The sequence below is a fragment of the Sminthopsis crassicaudata genome, chromosome 5 (genome assembly GCF_048593235.1).
Source record: "Sminthopsis crassicaudata isolate SCR6 chromosome 5, ASM4859323v1, whole genome shotgun sequence".
Taxonomy (NCBI): domain Eukaryota; kingdom Metazoa; phylum Chordata; class Mammalia; order Dasyuromorphia; family Dasyuridae; genus Sminthopsis; species Sminthopsis crassicaudata.
In genome coordinates this window covers 91,231,399-91,246,996 of record NC_133621.1, presented here as the reverse complement: position 1 = coordinate 91,246,996, position 15,598 = coordinate 91,231,399, and the positions used below count along the sequence as shown (strand labels likewise).

General features: G+C 46.3%; 1 protein-coding gene across 5 annotated transcripts; it reads left to right on the top strand.

Moving 5' to 3' along the window:
- Positions 1-229: 229 nt before the first annotated feature.
- On the top strand, positions 230-8,288 carry REPIN1 (replication initiator 1). Of its 5 annotated transcripts, none has more exons than XM_074267512.1 (4): positions 230-405; positions 1,794-1,899; positions 2,218-2,295; positions 3,015-8,288. In XM_074267512.1, the coding sequence occupies exons 1-4, from the start codon at positions 301-303 to the stop codon at positions 4,823-4,825; spliced, it is 2,100 nt and encodes a 699-aa protein (XP_074123613.1). In that variant the 5' UTR covers positions 230-300; the 3' UTR covers positions 4,826-8,288. The 5 variants fall into 5 exon arrangements, with proteins under 5 accessions (XP_074123613.1, XP_074123612.1, XP_074123614.1 ...); XM_074267511.1 differs by having other exon boundaries at positions 3,012-8,288; XM_074267515.1 differs by having other exon boundaries at positions 325-405; positions 1,588-1,899; positions 3,012-8,288.
- The last annotated feature ends 7,310 nt before the right edge of the window (positions 8,289-15,598 follow it).

The following is a 15,598-nucleotide window of genomic DNA, read 5'->3' as shown; positions in this document are numbered from 1 at the left end:
CGTTGAACGCCAGGACACCCGCAGGCACCACCTGAGTCCGAGCGTGGCCGGGCCGGCCGAGGCCGGCGGTCTGGAGCTCGGGAGGCCGCCGCCGCCTCCGCCCCGCACCCGCCCCCTGCAGAGGCCTTGGCAGCTCCGCCCCTCCCCGCCCTGCGCCCGAGCACGGGGACTGACCCTCGCCAGCTCCGGTAGTCACATGGTGCCGGGCTCTGCCAGGGAAGGAGGGAGGCACAGAGGGTCGGAGCGCGGACAGGGGGAGGAAGGAGCGCTCGAGGGAGCCCGGGAGGTGGTGGGGAGGGGATGGGCCTGGCGGCGGTGAGGTTGGGCCTGCTGCTGGGCGGGGAAGCGGCCCCAGTGTCCCCGTACATGGATGGGAGACGCGCATACAAGCACACAGACCGGGAGGTACGACCCTTCGGGGGAGAACTCTAGAAGGAGCGGGGGCGGGATGGCGGGATAGCGGGGTGGAATTTGGTGGTTGGGGGGGAATGGCGGCTACCAATGCCTGGGGTGCGGGGCCGGGGAAGGCGCATGCGCCGGAAGAGAAGGGAGGGGGCGGCTGTGAGCTTGCTGGGGGGCGGGGGGGAAGGAAGGAGAGTGGGGTCTTGAACGCTGGAAATTGGGGTATTGACGGGAATGGGGAGCAGAGAACGCCTGCGACTCTTGTGAGACCCAAGCACGCGCGGGTACCTAAGTGTGTGCGCACACATCTCTGTGCGCAAATGCGGGGGGAGGGGCCCGGGATGTGCGGATGCGCACGTACACCTGCACGCCCCGCGTGGGAGAGGTGTGCCCCGCGTCCCGCCCGGCCTTTGTTCTTCACCCCCGCCCCGGGGTGCTCCGTGAGCGTGTGGCAGGCTTGGCCTTCTGACCACCTAGGGAAAACGACATATAAGAGACTCTTGGCGTGGGGCGGCCCTCAGCCTCGGCGGAGCCCACATTATCCGGGGCTGGAAACCCCCTCAGCCTGACGCAGAGTCCCCTTCGCACACAGCACTGGGAGGCCTCCGTCAGGCACAGAGTCGGGCGCGGGAGGTGTTTTCTTTTTTACATCTTTCTGAAACTTGCCCGGTGCAGTTTTCAGCCCAGTGTGACTGCTGACCTTTGGGGGCGAGCAGAGCAAGTCTAAGGGACGTGCGGGCTAGTACTGCGGGGAAGGAGGACGGACTTGTTTTGATTGCAGAAGCCAAAAGCTGGCACGCTTCCGGGGGCGGACTTCAGATGCATGTGGGGAGAGAAAAGAAAACGGCCCATAATTCAGAGATTAACTTGTGTGCTTGTGTATAAGCAGGTGCACGTACACGTGTGAAGGGGTATATTGTTTGTAAATAATTCTGTGTCCATAAGGCCGTTGGTATTTCCGGCCTCTCCCTAAGTTTCCAGGCTAACTCTCCTTAGTCCTCAGGTAGTTCTTGTAAGGGGCCCGTCCTGCAGCTCGGACCCATCCCAATCGGGTTCCTGATTGCACTTGCTAAAACTCATCAGCTTCCCTCCTCAAAGGGAGTGCTCAGAGCGGACGGAATTCTCCAGGTGTGCTTCGCCCAGGGAAAACACTGTCCGCTATGTCTTCTTATGTTCCTCTCTTAGCTCCACTTCAGATTGCCTTTGGTGCTTTTGGCTGTGATGTCAAACCGGATTCACAAGAAATGGAGTCCCTCAGGTGCCTCCCCGTCTCCCACTTGTGAATGAAACTCGCAGCTGCTTCACAAAAAACACTTCTTCCAAATCTTTCTGGGAGGACTGACCGCCTCAGTGTGGTAGCAGTGGTGTAGAGGAAGTCTTTGTTGTTACAGGCGTCCCTACATTCTGGAAAGGATCGGAGATACCTTTCTCCAGGGAGAAGTAGGTTCATTCGGAAACGAGGCTGGAAGGAGAACCGACTGTTCCTGCATTCTAGGGGTAGGGTCTGGGGCTTCTTCCTGATCCCTCCTGTGCTTGGTGAGGGTTACATATATGGGGGGGGGGAGTCACATTTTAAATGATGGCTACAGTGGGGATGGATTTAATCTTGTACCCAACTGCTCCATCTATGGGAAAGGGCCAATTCTCTGCTTCTCTAGATAGAAAAGGAAAATTAGAAAAGCAGCAGAGGAGGGAGGGACACAGAGAGGATGACAAGGCAGGAAGCTGGAAGAACCCTAATAAAGAAAGCCTTGTTAAGAATCGAGGTCCCTGCCACTTTTTCCCCTTATTCAATATGGCTCTTTCTTCTTATAGGATCTTTTGGGGAGGAGCCATGTGGCAGTGGGGGGCAGCTCCCTTCTGGTGGGGGCAGGGTGCTCCGGAACACTACAGGTAAGTGTCCCTTTGCTCAGTCCCCTTGGTCCTCTGAGTCTTGAGCACCTTCTTGCTCTGCTACCTTGCTGTGGCCCTGGAGGGTTGGTGTTCTGTTCCTCTTTTGGATTAGGGAAAGAGTGGGAAAGATAGGCCTGAACTTCCCTGAATGCTGACTTATTCCTGGCCCAGGTTTCTTTAAAGGACTACTTTCAAGGGTGCTTAATTGAGTTAGGAGATTATTTCTTTATAAAGCAGTAGGGTTGGTGTTGGCTTTTCCTTTGTGCTACTTAGATCAGAGTAGATAGTCACTGTTGTCTGAGTTTAAAATCTGGGGGAAAGCACTGGAACTTGGAATGTTCAGGACTGACTTTGTGAAAAGAGAGAAGGTATGAAATGATTAAGACAAAAAGAAAAATTATATTTTGGGGGGACTGGACCTGTGATTACATTTGTGCAGAGAGCTATCCTCCTAATAAAAATCAGCTACTTTTGGTCTTTGTGATACTTTGTGATGCTGGCTGGACCATGAAAGATTTAAAGACCTTGCTTGGGGTCAGACCACCATTATGTCATAGGTCAGAACTTTTCTAACTCTGAGGGTGGCTATGGTATTTAGAGTGAAACAGCTCCTTAAGAAAGGTGATTGTAGATGAGGAAATGGAGTTCCAGAGAGGTCATTTAAGAATTCCCTAGATCACATAGTACCTTTTAAAAATAACTTTCTTTCTCCCCAGCAGGGCAAAGACTTCTGCTGGATCGTCGTTGCAGGAGACCCTCTGCTATGGGTCCAACTCGGCCTCGGCTTTTCTCTGGATCCTTTCGGGAGTCGCTCCAAGGGTCAGATCAGGATCCGCGTAGGATTAAATTAGAAGGTAATGTGGCAGCTAGTCATGGAAGCCTATTCCAGGGTAGTGCCTACCGCTGTGCCCGCTGTGGGAGACATTTCCCTGGATGGGCAGCCTTGCGACATCATACTCGTCGGCATCATGGCCGTCCACCCTTACCTTGCCCTGAGTGTGGCCGTCGATTTCACCATGCTCCTTTCTTGGCTTTACACCGGCTGGCTCACTCTGCTGCCACAGCCATACCACCTGCTACAGGTTTCCTCTGCCAAGTCTGTGGGCAGAGTTTCAGGAGCTGGGCAGCCCTCGCACTTCATGGCCAGGTTCATGCCTCATCTGCCCGGGCAGTCGCCTGCCCCAAGTGTGAGAAACGTTTCAGCCGAGCCTCCCAGCTGCGCGCACACTTGCGACAGAACCACCCACCTGCTCCACCACCTCGCCGTTTCATCTGCAGTGGCTGTGGTCAGAGTTTTGCACAGTGGGCTGAGCTAGTTGCCCACAAGCAGATACACGTGGCTGAAGCACAAGCATCAGAAAAAGCCCTTGCACCGCGGCCCCGGGGCCGCCCAGCACTTACTGCTGCTCAGCCAGGCGGTGATGCTGCTGACCGACCTTTCCAGTGTGCCTGGTGTGGCAAATGTTTCCGTCACAAGCCTAATCTGATTGCTCACCGCCGTGTACATACTGGTGAACGTCCCCACCAGTGCCCTGAGTGTGGAAAACGTTTCACTAATAAGCCCTACTTAACTTCCCACCGGCGAATTCATACTGGTGAGAAGCCTTACCCATGCACTGAATGTGGGCGCCGCTTCCGGCACAAACCCAACCTTTTGTCTCATGGCAAGATTCACCGGCGCCCTCAGGGTTCTGTGGAGGCCACCAGTAGTCAAGGGAGTTTCCAGCTTCCATCTCAACTCTTGGAGACTCAACAAGATCAAATCACAGACCCTCAACAGGACCAGGTTGTAGATCATCAGCAAATTCAGGCCATGAACCTTCAGCAGGAACAGCCCATAGAATCCCAACAGGATCAGTCCACAGATGTTCAGCAAGGCCAAATGGACTCCCAGCAGGACCAGGTCTTGGATCCCCAGCAGGACCAGGAAGTGGATCCTGCTGTCCCTTATAACTATGATGAGTGTGGACGCACGTTTCGGAACCGAAAGTCTTTGCGTGGTCAACAGCAACTTCATCCTGGAGAACGTCCTTTCATATGCAGTGAATGTGGAAAGAACTTTAGTAAGAAAACCCATTTGGTGGCCCACATCCGTATCCACTCAGGTGAGCGGCCCTTTGCCTGCCTGGAATGTGGGCGCCGTTTCTCACAAGGAAGTCACCTGGCAGCCCACCGTCGTGATCATGCCCCAGAGCGGCCCTTCATTTGCCCCGACTGTGGCAAGTCTTTTAGGCACAAGCCCTACTTGGCAGCCCATCGCCGCATCCACACAGGTGAGAGGCCCTATGCCTGTCCTGACTGTGGCAAGGCCTTCAGCCAGAAATCTAATCTTGTGTCCCACCGGCGCATCCATACAGGTGAGCGACCTTATGCTTGCCCTGATTGTGAGAGGCGCTTCAGTCAGAAATCCAACCTGATCACACACCGCAAGAGCCATGGTCGAGAAGGGCCATTCATCTGTGCCACCTGTGGTGAGAGCTTCAGTCATGAGCAAAAGCTCCTGACTCATCAGAGGAAGCATGTGGCCTGACCTAGTAGGAGTGGGAGAGCAAAGACAAAAGAGGAGATAAACTTTGAGGAGTAAACAAAGGTGTCATGATGGAGGATGTTAGTGATGGTAATGGGGTAAGCAATGGGAGGCTTCTCTTGGAAGCTGGTCAGGACCCAGGAGAAAGGACTCAGTATCCTTGCCCCAGCACGTCTGTTAGAAGTTTTCAGATACCCCAGGCTGTTTCCACCTCCCTGGAAGTTCTTCTCTTCTTGCCCCTTGGGGAAGAAGTATTTGAAAAGAAGATGCATCAGCAGCTGGAGAAAATGAGAACATCTGGGACATAAGCAGAGATCTCCAATATGTTAGGCAGCATTTGGATTTATTTAGACATGTCCAGGGAAGGAAATGCCCTAGTGATGTCAGTTTTTGGCAGCATTTGATTTCTTTGGTCCCCTTCACGCTTCCTTTCCCACCTACCCTCTTCTGCCTCCCAGCTCAAATCTATCCCTTTCCTTCACTTTTTTTTTTTTTTTTTAATGTATATGTAACTTCTCTACCCATAACTAGTTTCAGCTTTGAATTCTTAACACATCATCTTTTTTTGCCTTCCCTCCCAGATCAAGACTTTGTCTAAATCCCTAGTTTCTTTTAACTCTTCTAGCTTTCATTACTGTACTGCAGAGACAGACAGACACAGAGGAATGGGATAGGCATGGAAGAGATCTTAACTTGTTGAAATGGATCTTTGAATTCATCCAGTTTGCATCTAATAGAGGAATTTATCTCATCTCATATATTTAACAAACCAGCCTCTGTTTAAACACTTCCAGTGATGGGAATGGAGAATCCTTTGAAGGTAGTTCATTCTGTTGCTGAATATCTAATTGTTGGAAATTTCTTTTTTACATTAAGTGAAAAGGCATTTCCTTATATTCTACCCATTAGTTCTAGTTCTGTCCTCTGGAATCAAGCCATACAAAGTAAGTCTGGTTCCCTCAAGTCCCAGTGAATAAGACAGATTTCCAGTTAGGGCTACAACATATTCTCTTCCTTTGTTGAATTGCAAAAGTTGGCATCTGAGAAGGCTGTTTTCCAAGGGAAATGTGTGTAGAGGTAACTCAGACAAGAAAGTAAGCATCAATGGGACTTAGAGTGATGAGTGAAGGAGAATGGGGTCCCCTGCTTTAGGAGTTCCAGAGTGCACTAGGCTTTTAACAGTTTCTTATGCCTGGGAATTTCTAAAAAATGCATCGACTTCAGCCCTAGGGGTTGTGATAATTTTCTAGGAGGGCAAACTGAAGCCATTCAGGACTCTGGCAAACAAATAGAATTGGGATAAGAACCTAGATCTCCAGGGAGCTTTATCTTCCTATTCTTTTGCTGTGGGTCTTCCTATAGGTCAAACTAGGGAAGGCAGAATCATCTTTATTGCTTACTTTGCCACTATTTTAGGATCACAGATTTAGAGCCAGAAGAGAATAGTTTAGATGTTATTTAGTCCAATCCTGGCATTTTATATATAAGAAAATGAGGCCCATAGGCCTATTTAAGGTCACACAGATAGTGACAGTCAAAATCCAAATGTGGGTTCCCTAAATTCAGTTTTGTCTAGACACTATCAGCATCATCAGTGTGATTAAGATGTTATAAGGGCTGCAGACTTTAGTTAGACCCAGATTTTGCTCTTTATCAGCCTGTGTCCTAGATGGTGATCAAAAAGTGACTTTAGTAGGGAAGATATTTCTAGATAATATCAATTGTCCCACACTTGGTTGCCAGTATTGGGCTAATTCTCCTTTGGTGTCAATTCATATACACAAATGAACATACATGCATACATACATGTATGTAAATGAGGTCCAATAAGTGGATAGGACCTCTTTAAATGTTTCTTCTGCCTTCCATGGGAGATTTAATTCCCAATATTACAAGTAATACTCCTTTATATTTAGTTATTTGTGTATATGCCTCAGATTCATGAGCTTAGATAATATTAGAACTGGAATATTTAGATAACTAGTATTTGATAATATGGTTCCCCTGGGCCATCATACTTGATATCCTCTATTTTGGCTTCCATTCTGTTTGCATTTTATTATTTTACTTCTGATAGATCCTTAATCCATTTCTCTTTTTGTTTCTTCATCTTACCCCTTAATCATGTGTCCCTCAAAACACTTAACCCTCTTCTTTTTTTTGGGGGGGGGAGAGATATTTTCTGATCCCATAGCTTCAGCTATCACGTCTATGCAGGTAACTGCCACATCTTTTCTGGTCAAACTGGATAACTTCCCTATTAATATCCTGTCCTTTTCTTCTTCATTGCTTTCTCATTCCAATCTTCATGGGAAATTGACTCTTCCCTAGAGCTCTAGCTTCATAGTTCCAACTGCTCACTGTGAATCTCCAATCTATGTGTTCTACTAACACAGTAAAATCAGTCTATCCAAAACTGGGCTCATCCTATAATCTACAAAACCTGCTTTTCTCACATCCTCTTTTTGCTATAACCACCATTCTTTCAATTACTTATGCATACTACTTGCCATTTTTCTGAAACTTCTCTCCCTAAATCTAGTACTGATAATTCTACCTGTATGATCTCACCAGTTATAGTTTAGGGTCTCTTTTCATTGTCTAAGCTATTGTAATAATCTATTTCATCTTTATGCTTCCAAATTATCCCCTCCTTGCTGCTTAAACAAATCTTTTAATGCACTGCTTTGATCATGTCATTTCTCAAAAATCATCAGTGGTTTCTTATTAATAAGGAAAGTAGAAACTCTTGATCCTAGCATTTGAGATATTCCATAATCTGTTTCCATCCTTCTTTTCTAGCATATTTCTTATAACATTCTTTACTTGAGGTAAGCTGGGTTTTGCTCTTCCCCATTTTCATCTTGTCCCCACCCATCTCTGTTCCTCATGCTGTCTTCCATTTTTGGAATTTGGAAATATGTTTCCCTTCCCACCCCTTCACCTCTATTATAAAATCCCTTCCTTGAACACCTAAGTCAGGTTTCATCTCCCCAACCTTCCTTCACCCTCCATCCTCTAGGTGAATGTGGTCTTTCTTCCATTTTTTTTTTATGGACTTTACATTTAATCTCACTTTCCTGTTGCATCATTGTTATTTCTGTACCTGTCTGTTCCCGTTAGATTGTATGCTCCTTACGAGCAGGGTCTGTGTTTTGTCTCTCTTCCTAAAACTTAGAATAGTTCACATAGGAGGTGCTTACAAAATGTTTGTTCAGTTGAATTAACTAGTCCAACCCCCTCATTTTGCAGATGAGGGTGCTGAGGTTCAGAGAAGTGGGAAGCTATATCCAGGGTCACACAGCTAGTTTGTGGCAGAGTCTAGTCTAGGACTCGGGTTAGTGCTAGTTTTGCTTCCCCACCAATTCCCCATTAGATTGTGAAGTCCTGAAGGGCAGAGACTGTCTGTTAATTCTGTATTCCCCCCTCAGCAAAGACAACATAATAAATGTGTTGGATAAATTAATGAAGTGAGTCCTTTGAGTTAAGATCTCCTCTTAAAATGGAAATGTTTCCTTCTAGAAGTAGTGTTGATAGCTCTGTCCTGTAGCATTTAAGGTTTATCAAATACTTTTTTCTACATCCTTCCGAGGTAGATAGTGGGCATTTTATCCTCCTTACCTTTAAAATAAATAAATAAATAAAATGTTTACTACTTTCCCCCAGTTACATTTTAAACTTTTTTTTTTTTTTTTTTTTTTTTTTAACAATTGTTTTAAAAACTTTTGAGTTCCAGATTCTCTCCCTTAACCTCAGCCCCAAACCCAGTGGAAACCACATGTGAAATTATGCAAAACATTTCCATAAAAGTTGTGTTGTGAAATTTCTCACACTATCAAGAACAAAAACAGTACCCTACCAATTCTCCCTTTGAACTCCATATGGACAGAATATGAAAGGATGAACTTGAACCTCTCTAATATTAGACTTGCCTTTATACTTCGATTACAGAGGTATTGATATATGAGAGAACAAGAAATGGATCTCGGCTTGGTAAACTGATTGGACTCAGGTTACTTGAGTGCTTTTTCCTGGGTGTCTTTGTTTTGTGTACTGTCTTGTACATCGGGTTCTCTGTGTGTCTAAACATTTTGAGCTCTTGGGCACAAAAAGTACACCAAAGTTTTGGAAAATAATACAATCAGTTACAAGTTCAGTAATAGTTGCTTACTTGTTTCCACATTTGTAAGCAACTTGCCTATTTGGTTCATTGACCTAAGGCTCTCCTGAGATCTCCCACTGCTTCCCAGTACATCCAAACCTTTCTTAGGAGGAATTAATTAGAATAGCACACAGTCATATTACCAAAGAATAAGGTCCTGAAGAACTTGGGGAAAGAAGGAATGAATTTTGATCATTGTAGTAGGGAATCGGTCTATTTGGTGGAGGCCAATCTGCTTCAGTATGAAAACACCATGTTCTCGGTGAGAACAATTTGAATCTAGGGAATTCTAGTATTTTCCTAGGAGCCTGGGTTCTTATCCTAATCTGTGCTCTAGTTTCTCTGTGTCTGAAATAAAACAGAACAGTCCCAGAGTGACCTCCAGTGGCAGAACATATTTGGAATCAGTCCACACTTTTGTGTCTATCATGTGCCAGATGGCATAAAAGAAGGCAGGCCAGGGATGGATAAAGAAGTTTCAGAGAACCTTTGTATACCAGCTCTAACTACAGAGTATTTTGGAAACTACCCTGCTTGTGTATAGAGGAGGAGACGGGCCTAATAGAGTGGCTTGGGAGATATGAAGGGCACCAACTCCTACTGCTTCCACTGAGACTCAGTAAGCACCAGCTATGTGCCAAGCACTGTGCTAAGCCTTGGGGATACAAAAAGAGTAAAAAGGGAGTCCCTACTCTTAATAGAGGAAACAAATATCAAGAAAAACTATATGTGGGATAAATAGGAAATAAGTAAAAGAGGAAAGGTATTAGAAATAAAAAGGCTTATGGAACAGGAAACTAGTATTAAGAAAATTGAAGAAAAATGTACTGGGAAATAAAAAGACTAGAAAGATAGGAGTGGGCTAGGTTATGAAGGACTTTGATACCAAACAGCATTTTGTATTTGTTCCTGAAGACAATAGGAGATCCCTAGAGTTTGTGTGTGTATGTGGGGGGGGATGTAATATGATAGCATCTGTCCTTGATCGAAAACATTTTAGTGACTTGACTTAGACTGGAATAGAATGGGTAGAGAGACTTGAAGCAGACTGACCCACCAGCAGGCTATTGCAATAATGAAGATGAGGTTCTGAGGGCCTACACTAGGTCTTGGCAGTGATAGAGGAGAGAAAGAGGACGTATTTGAAAAATAATGCAAAGGTGAAATCAACAGGTTTTAGCAGCAAGTTTATATATTGGGGGGCGGGGTGAGAAGTAGAAAATAGAATAGTGAATTGTTAGGGAATAAGATTGCCTAGCAGCAGTGAGGGCCCTGTTTAACATGAATTTGCAGTGGACCTAGTCAGAATGATTTTGTGGTTTTCTCCACCTTTGTTTAGCTGCTCATGAATAGGAACAAAGGCAACAAATGGGGGCCATCCAAGACTTGAGACTTGGCTTGATGTCATCAGTGATGTGGTAAGTAGGCTTAGGGATTTAAGAGAGAAGGACAGTGTAGAAATGAATTGCTTCATTGGAAAAGAGTGGCTAATGCAGAAGAGATATGGGAGAGAATTGAGTGATCAAGGAATTAGAAGTTATAATATGTGTGAAGAGTAGGACTGTGTAAGAGATGACAGAGGGAAAAGTGAAAGGCCAACAGATTAAGATTGCCAGGGGATTTTTGAATTCTTTTGAACAAGGAGTTTGTACATTTGTGGGTGATAGCAAGATTAAGGATATAATCTTTGTGTGTGGCTGAGATAGGGTAGAGGAATAGCTCATGGGAGATGAGTAGATTTAAAAACTGAGTGGTTAGGGTATTTGAGATTAATATGTTTGTTGAAACCCCCCTAGTATGAGAACAGGAGTTGGGGAGGAAAGGAAAATTATAAATTACACATCCAATTCATTGAAGAAGGAAGGAGACTGTCCTGGTAGTCTGTAGACAAAAGCTACTAGCATTCTGATTGGATGGTAGACATGAATGACATGAACCTAAAAGGAAAGGAGGTTGTTGACTGGTGGAGGAGAACCTGAAAAAGGGCACTGAAAAGCAAGGAATATTTCAACTCCTCGGCCTTGGTTAGGAAGCTGAGGAGAATAATTGAAGGTTCAGCCAGTATTGGAAAGAGTGGCCAAGGGGGCTATGACATCAGAAGAAAGCCTGGTTTCTGTAAGAGCTAGTGGATAAAAGGAATGGGAATTTTAGAGGGCACAGGGTAAGGGATGGATGGTATTAGGTTGGGATGATAAAGATTCTAGAATATTAGAACTGTGTAAAACTAATTAATGGTAGGCTCTAATAAACAATAGATCTAATGCCTTTTCTGTTATACCATTCTCTGCCCCAGGAATCAATAGACCACCTTAAATTATTTTTTTGCTAATTAATAATAAGACATCTGTGCCCCAATTTTCTCATTTATAAAATGATAAGACTAATTTAAACGAGTAAGGTCCCTTATAGATCTAAATCCTGTGGTCCTGTGAATAGATATTGTCTGACTGCCTCCTTAACAGTTTTTCAAATCAAAAATCATACGTTCTTTTTTGCCCTGTTTCTCTTCATCTTTTAGAATGTGGAGAAAGTTAACACTTAATTTGCGAATCAAGAAAGCATTTCTGTCATACCCTTCAACATTACTTATTTTTAAAACTTTGACAATGTCAATATACATTTTGAACAAATTAATGAAATCTCAGATTAATTGCATTTAAGGTTGTGATATAAAAACCGTGATCAGAGTCTTTTTAAAAAAAATGGTTTTGCAGTTTTAAATACATTGCCCAAAGTCTCCCATTGCATCCAGGCCATCTGCAGTCATCCTGATCTATATCTGATCTTGGACCCAGAAAATTCTGGAAGGGAAAGTGAGGCAGGTGACCTTGCACAGCCCTCCCTCACTTCCATCCAATTCGCTTGCAGGTCATAGTGTTGAAGTTTGGGGTAAGGTGTCTCAAGGATTTGCAGGCCTGCACCCATTTCCTAGTCAAGGAGCAAAGTTTATTGTAATTATTGTAATTACTGTAATTGTACCGCCATTACAAAGCTGGTTCGATTCCAAACTAAATTAACAAACAAGCAGAGAGACACATTTATCCAGCTTTCCATCACTGACATGCTAATTCTGTGATCCTGAGGAGCTGTCTCCGGAATTTAGTTATCCCTGCCCAGATCATCAGTTGATTTGAGGAGTGGTCCATTCAGAATCAGACAGATTGAAGCTGGGAGTTTCCTGACACAGGCTCCAAAACAAGATTTAGGATTTAGTGACTTACTGTTTGGATAGAAGTCTCCCCCTAAAATCAGGGGACCACAGAATCACAGTACCTCAATATCAACGTCTCCCTGATGGCACGGGAAGGACAGAAAAACCACTAACAAGAAAGGAGAAGGTGTAAATGCCCTCTCCACGCCTGGCACTCCATGCCCCGAACTTTTGCTTCCCCTTCCTCCCCATACATTCACTTTAAGAGTAAATTTAGGCTTTCTCAAAAGTCACTCGGGAACTCTTGCCTAGTAACAGCCTTAATACGATGGGGAAGCGCAGAGGCCTTGGAGCACAGAGGCTCTAAACTGGTTGAGCTTGGACAAACTGCTTAATGTCTCTGGGCCTTCGTTTCCTAGCGTAGACCTTTCTGTCCAGGGTCTTAGTCTATAACGTGGGAATACAATTGAGATTAACTGTGCTACGGAGTAGGTGGTGACTGGGCTCCACCACTAACCTGACCTCGGGCTGTGGGGAGTGAGAAACCAAAAAATGGGAGAAGGGAACCTCGAGGGACCCGAGGCCTTCTTCCGGAGCCTCGCGTGCCCGCCGACGCTTCGCGGTTTTGTTCCGGGGGCGGGGCGGGGCGCCACTTGGGACCCAGTCCCGTGGGATGGTGAGCGGCGGGAGGCGGGACGCTTGGCTGAGAGAATGCCATTAAGCGTGGAGCGGTACCGGACCACGCGGTCTGGCCTAGGGTGGCCGCGCACAAGGCCCGACGACTGGGATGCAGCGGGTATCTAAAGGTGACGCTGGGTTAGAGGAGGGGATTCCAGGCTGAAGGCCCCCGGAAGATGCCCGCGGCTTCCTTTCAGCACACCCTCTCTTCCCTCCATTTTTAAAAATGACTGTTTTGCCCGGGGCATCGAGGGGGTTAAAGCCCGAGCCGCGAGTCCCCACCTCGCCCCTCCCCCTCCTCCCCCAGACTAGCTTGCCGGGGGCCATCGGCGTTTGAGAACAAAGAGGATTTGCTCTCTGGTCTTCTCCCATGGGGCTGTTCTGGCCACCTGAGAGGGAGCGCCAGTAGCTGCGCGGCGGCCTGGGCCGCTCCGCCCTCCTGCCAATCAGCGCCGCCCGCCGATCCTTCCCGCCCACTCTTCAGCCCGGCCCGGGAGTGGCTTCGTGTTCACTTGAGCGGTGGAATCCTTCCGCTCTCGATCTTATTTCCAGCCTGCCAGTGACACCCGAGGGGATCCGGGAAGGACGTGGAGGAGGGGGCTGGGGCGGGGATGGACGCGCAGCTCCAGTCCTGTCCTCCCTGTCCACGTGGTAGGGAGGACGGTCTCCCCCAGCTCCTGCACTAAACCCCTTCTCTACCCGGGCAGACGTCCTCCTCTGCGGGAGCGCCTGAGGGGACTCTGAAAGGTCTCCCGGAGAGGATGGCCAGGCCCTCAGGGCAGGATCGGGGGAGGTCCAGCCCGAGCAGAGGCGGGGGGGGGGGGGGGGGGGGCGGGCTTAGGGGGCAGTACTAGCAGAACGTGAGAAGAAAGTGGGCGGAGAGCGGGCCCTGGTTTCTGGAGGCTGCGCTTTCGGGACTGCGTCTGGGGAAGAGCGTTTTTGTTTTGGTCTTCCCTCCCCAGAGCTCTTTCCGGTGGCGCACTGACTGCACCGGGACTTTGGGATGTTCGAGACCTCCGGCCTTACGCACTGGTGGAATGGGAAAAGGTCTGCGCAGACTCAGTTCTCATTTCTGTTCTTACTGCCCGGGAGGCCGCGGACAAGCCCTTTTGCCACCGAGGGGGAGATACTGGCGCCCCTTCTTCCCTGTTTTCTTGTGTTGGCCTAAAACAAATAAACAAAAACTTATATGCCATAGAGCACCTCGGAACTTAGATTCCCGTCTAATTTTAATGCGGCTGGAATAGACTTTTTTAAAGCAATTTTTTTTTTAAGAAAAATATCTTTTCTTCCCACGTCCTCCTGCCCCGTTAAAGAAAAAGAAAAACTCCCACAAAAATCTTTGTAACAAGTGCTCCTAGTCATTCAAAACAAATTCCAGTTAAAAATGCCCATCTCGTTCCGCTCCCTGAGTCCATCCCTCGCCCTCGGAAGGTAATTTCTGATGCTCTAATGCTGAGGAGGAAACTCAAGCTTGAAGAACCTTTAGAAAAAGATGTCAATTAATGCACATTTTTTATTATAAAATTGTTTTGAAATAAAAATTTTCAGCCTCTTTTCTTTGCCTTGGAAATAAAAAAAAAATGTAGTGCAATTCTGTCATTTGGTTATATTTAAATTCTTGTTCTTCTAGTCTTGCCCCACACTAGCATCAAAGCCCAGGTTTTCTTACAAGTTGCTTCTGGCATCAATCACAGTTATCTTTCAAAAGGGCAGGAAGCAATGATTCTTCTTTATAAAAGTGAAAATGTGTTTGTGCAAGTTCTCGGGAGATAGAATATGAGATGATGGGAGTACAAATTATGATGCAGGTGTGTATGGGGAGGAACTTGCCCCTTTACCTTCAGGTAAAAACGTAGGAAGGGGGATGTCAGTGTTTGTTCTGCCTTTGGGAGTGGGCATCCCTTGCCTTCCTAGAAGAGAAGGAGAAAAACACTTCTTTATGCCCAAGGGCTAATTAAACTAGGGAAGTCAGTTATTAAACTAGGGCAGGAGACAATCTAAAAAGAGATAGATAATTCCAGGATCTGCGTTTGGAGCTAAGGGCTGGCATGCCGGGAGACTTCCAAATGGGCAAGGAATGAAGAGGTTAAAGTAGTTGACTCAGTAACAATTTGAAAATAGTTCCCCGGGGATTTCTGGGAATGGAAGGCCTCTTCCATGAGGGTAAATAACTTAACCTCCCTTCAAGATCTCACAGTACAGTTCTTACAGGGCAGGACGGCAGGATCATAATAGTGCTGATAAGAATTATGGATGTGTATAATGCTTTTAATTTCTGCTTTTCTATTCTTAGCTGGTTTTAATGTTATCACTGTGAGTGAGGTAGGAGGTTAGTTTTATTGTCAAGAAATGAAACCAAGGTCATACAGCTAAGGAACATTAGGTCTAGAATTTTGTGGTCTTTCTGCAGACAATATAGCCTCTCTCTTTTGAGATTTACCTCTGCCCCCATTCCCTGCCCCCAGGATTTGAGAATTTAGCATTTGGCAGTCAGAAAAGACAGAAGGGATGGATTGGACATATAAAAGGAAGGAAAGGGGCCCCAGAAGAGAATCTGGAACATGTTGAGTGAGTTGGGTCTGGGAAAGTGGAAACCAGAATAAATGTGTCTAGAGGAGTCAAGAGGAAGGGATTCCTGTTGGGCTACATTATCTTAGAAAGTGTGAAGAGATAAGAGGGACAAGGTAATATAATAAATCAATGTATATAGCACTTTAAAGTTTACAAAGTTCTTTGCTTTACAAAATGTAGGGTAGGACACATTTTATCCCCAGTTTACAGA

Bases quoted from the DNA above. Each gene is read 5' to 3' on its own strand.
- REPIN1 (XM_074267511.1), top strand. From the start codon at position 301: ATGGGCCTGGCGGCGGTGAGGTTGGGCCTGCTGCTGGGCGGGGAAGCG. The intron at 1,900-2,217 runs GTAGGGTCTGGG...TTCTTCTTATAG, and splicing joins ACTGTTCCTGCATTCTAGGG to GATCTTTTGGGGAGGAGCCA. The intron at 2,296-3,011 runs GTAAGTGTCCCT...CTTTCTCCCCAG, and splicing joins GGTGCTCCGGAACACTACAG to CAGGGCAAAGACTTCTGCTG.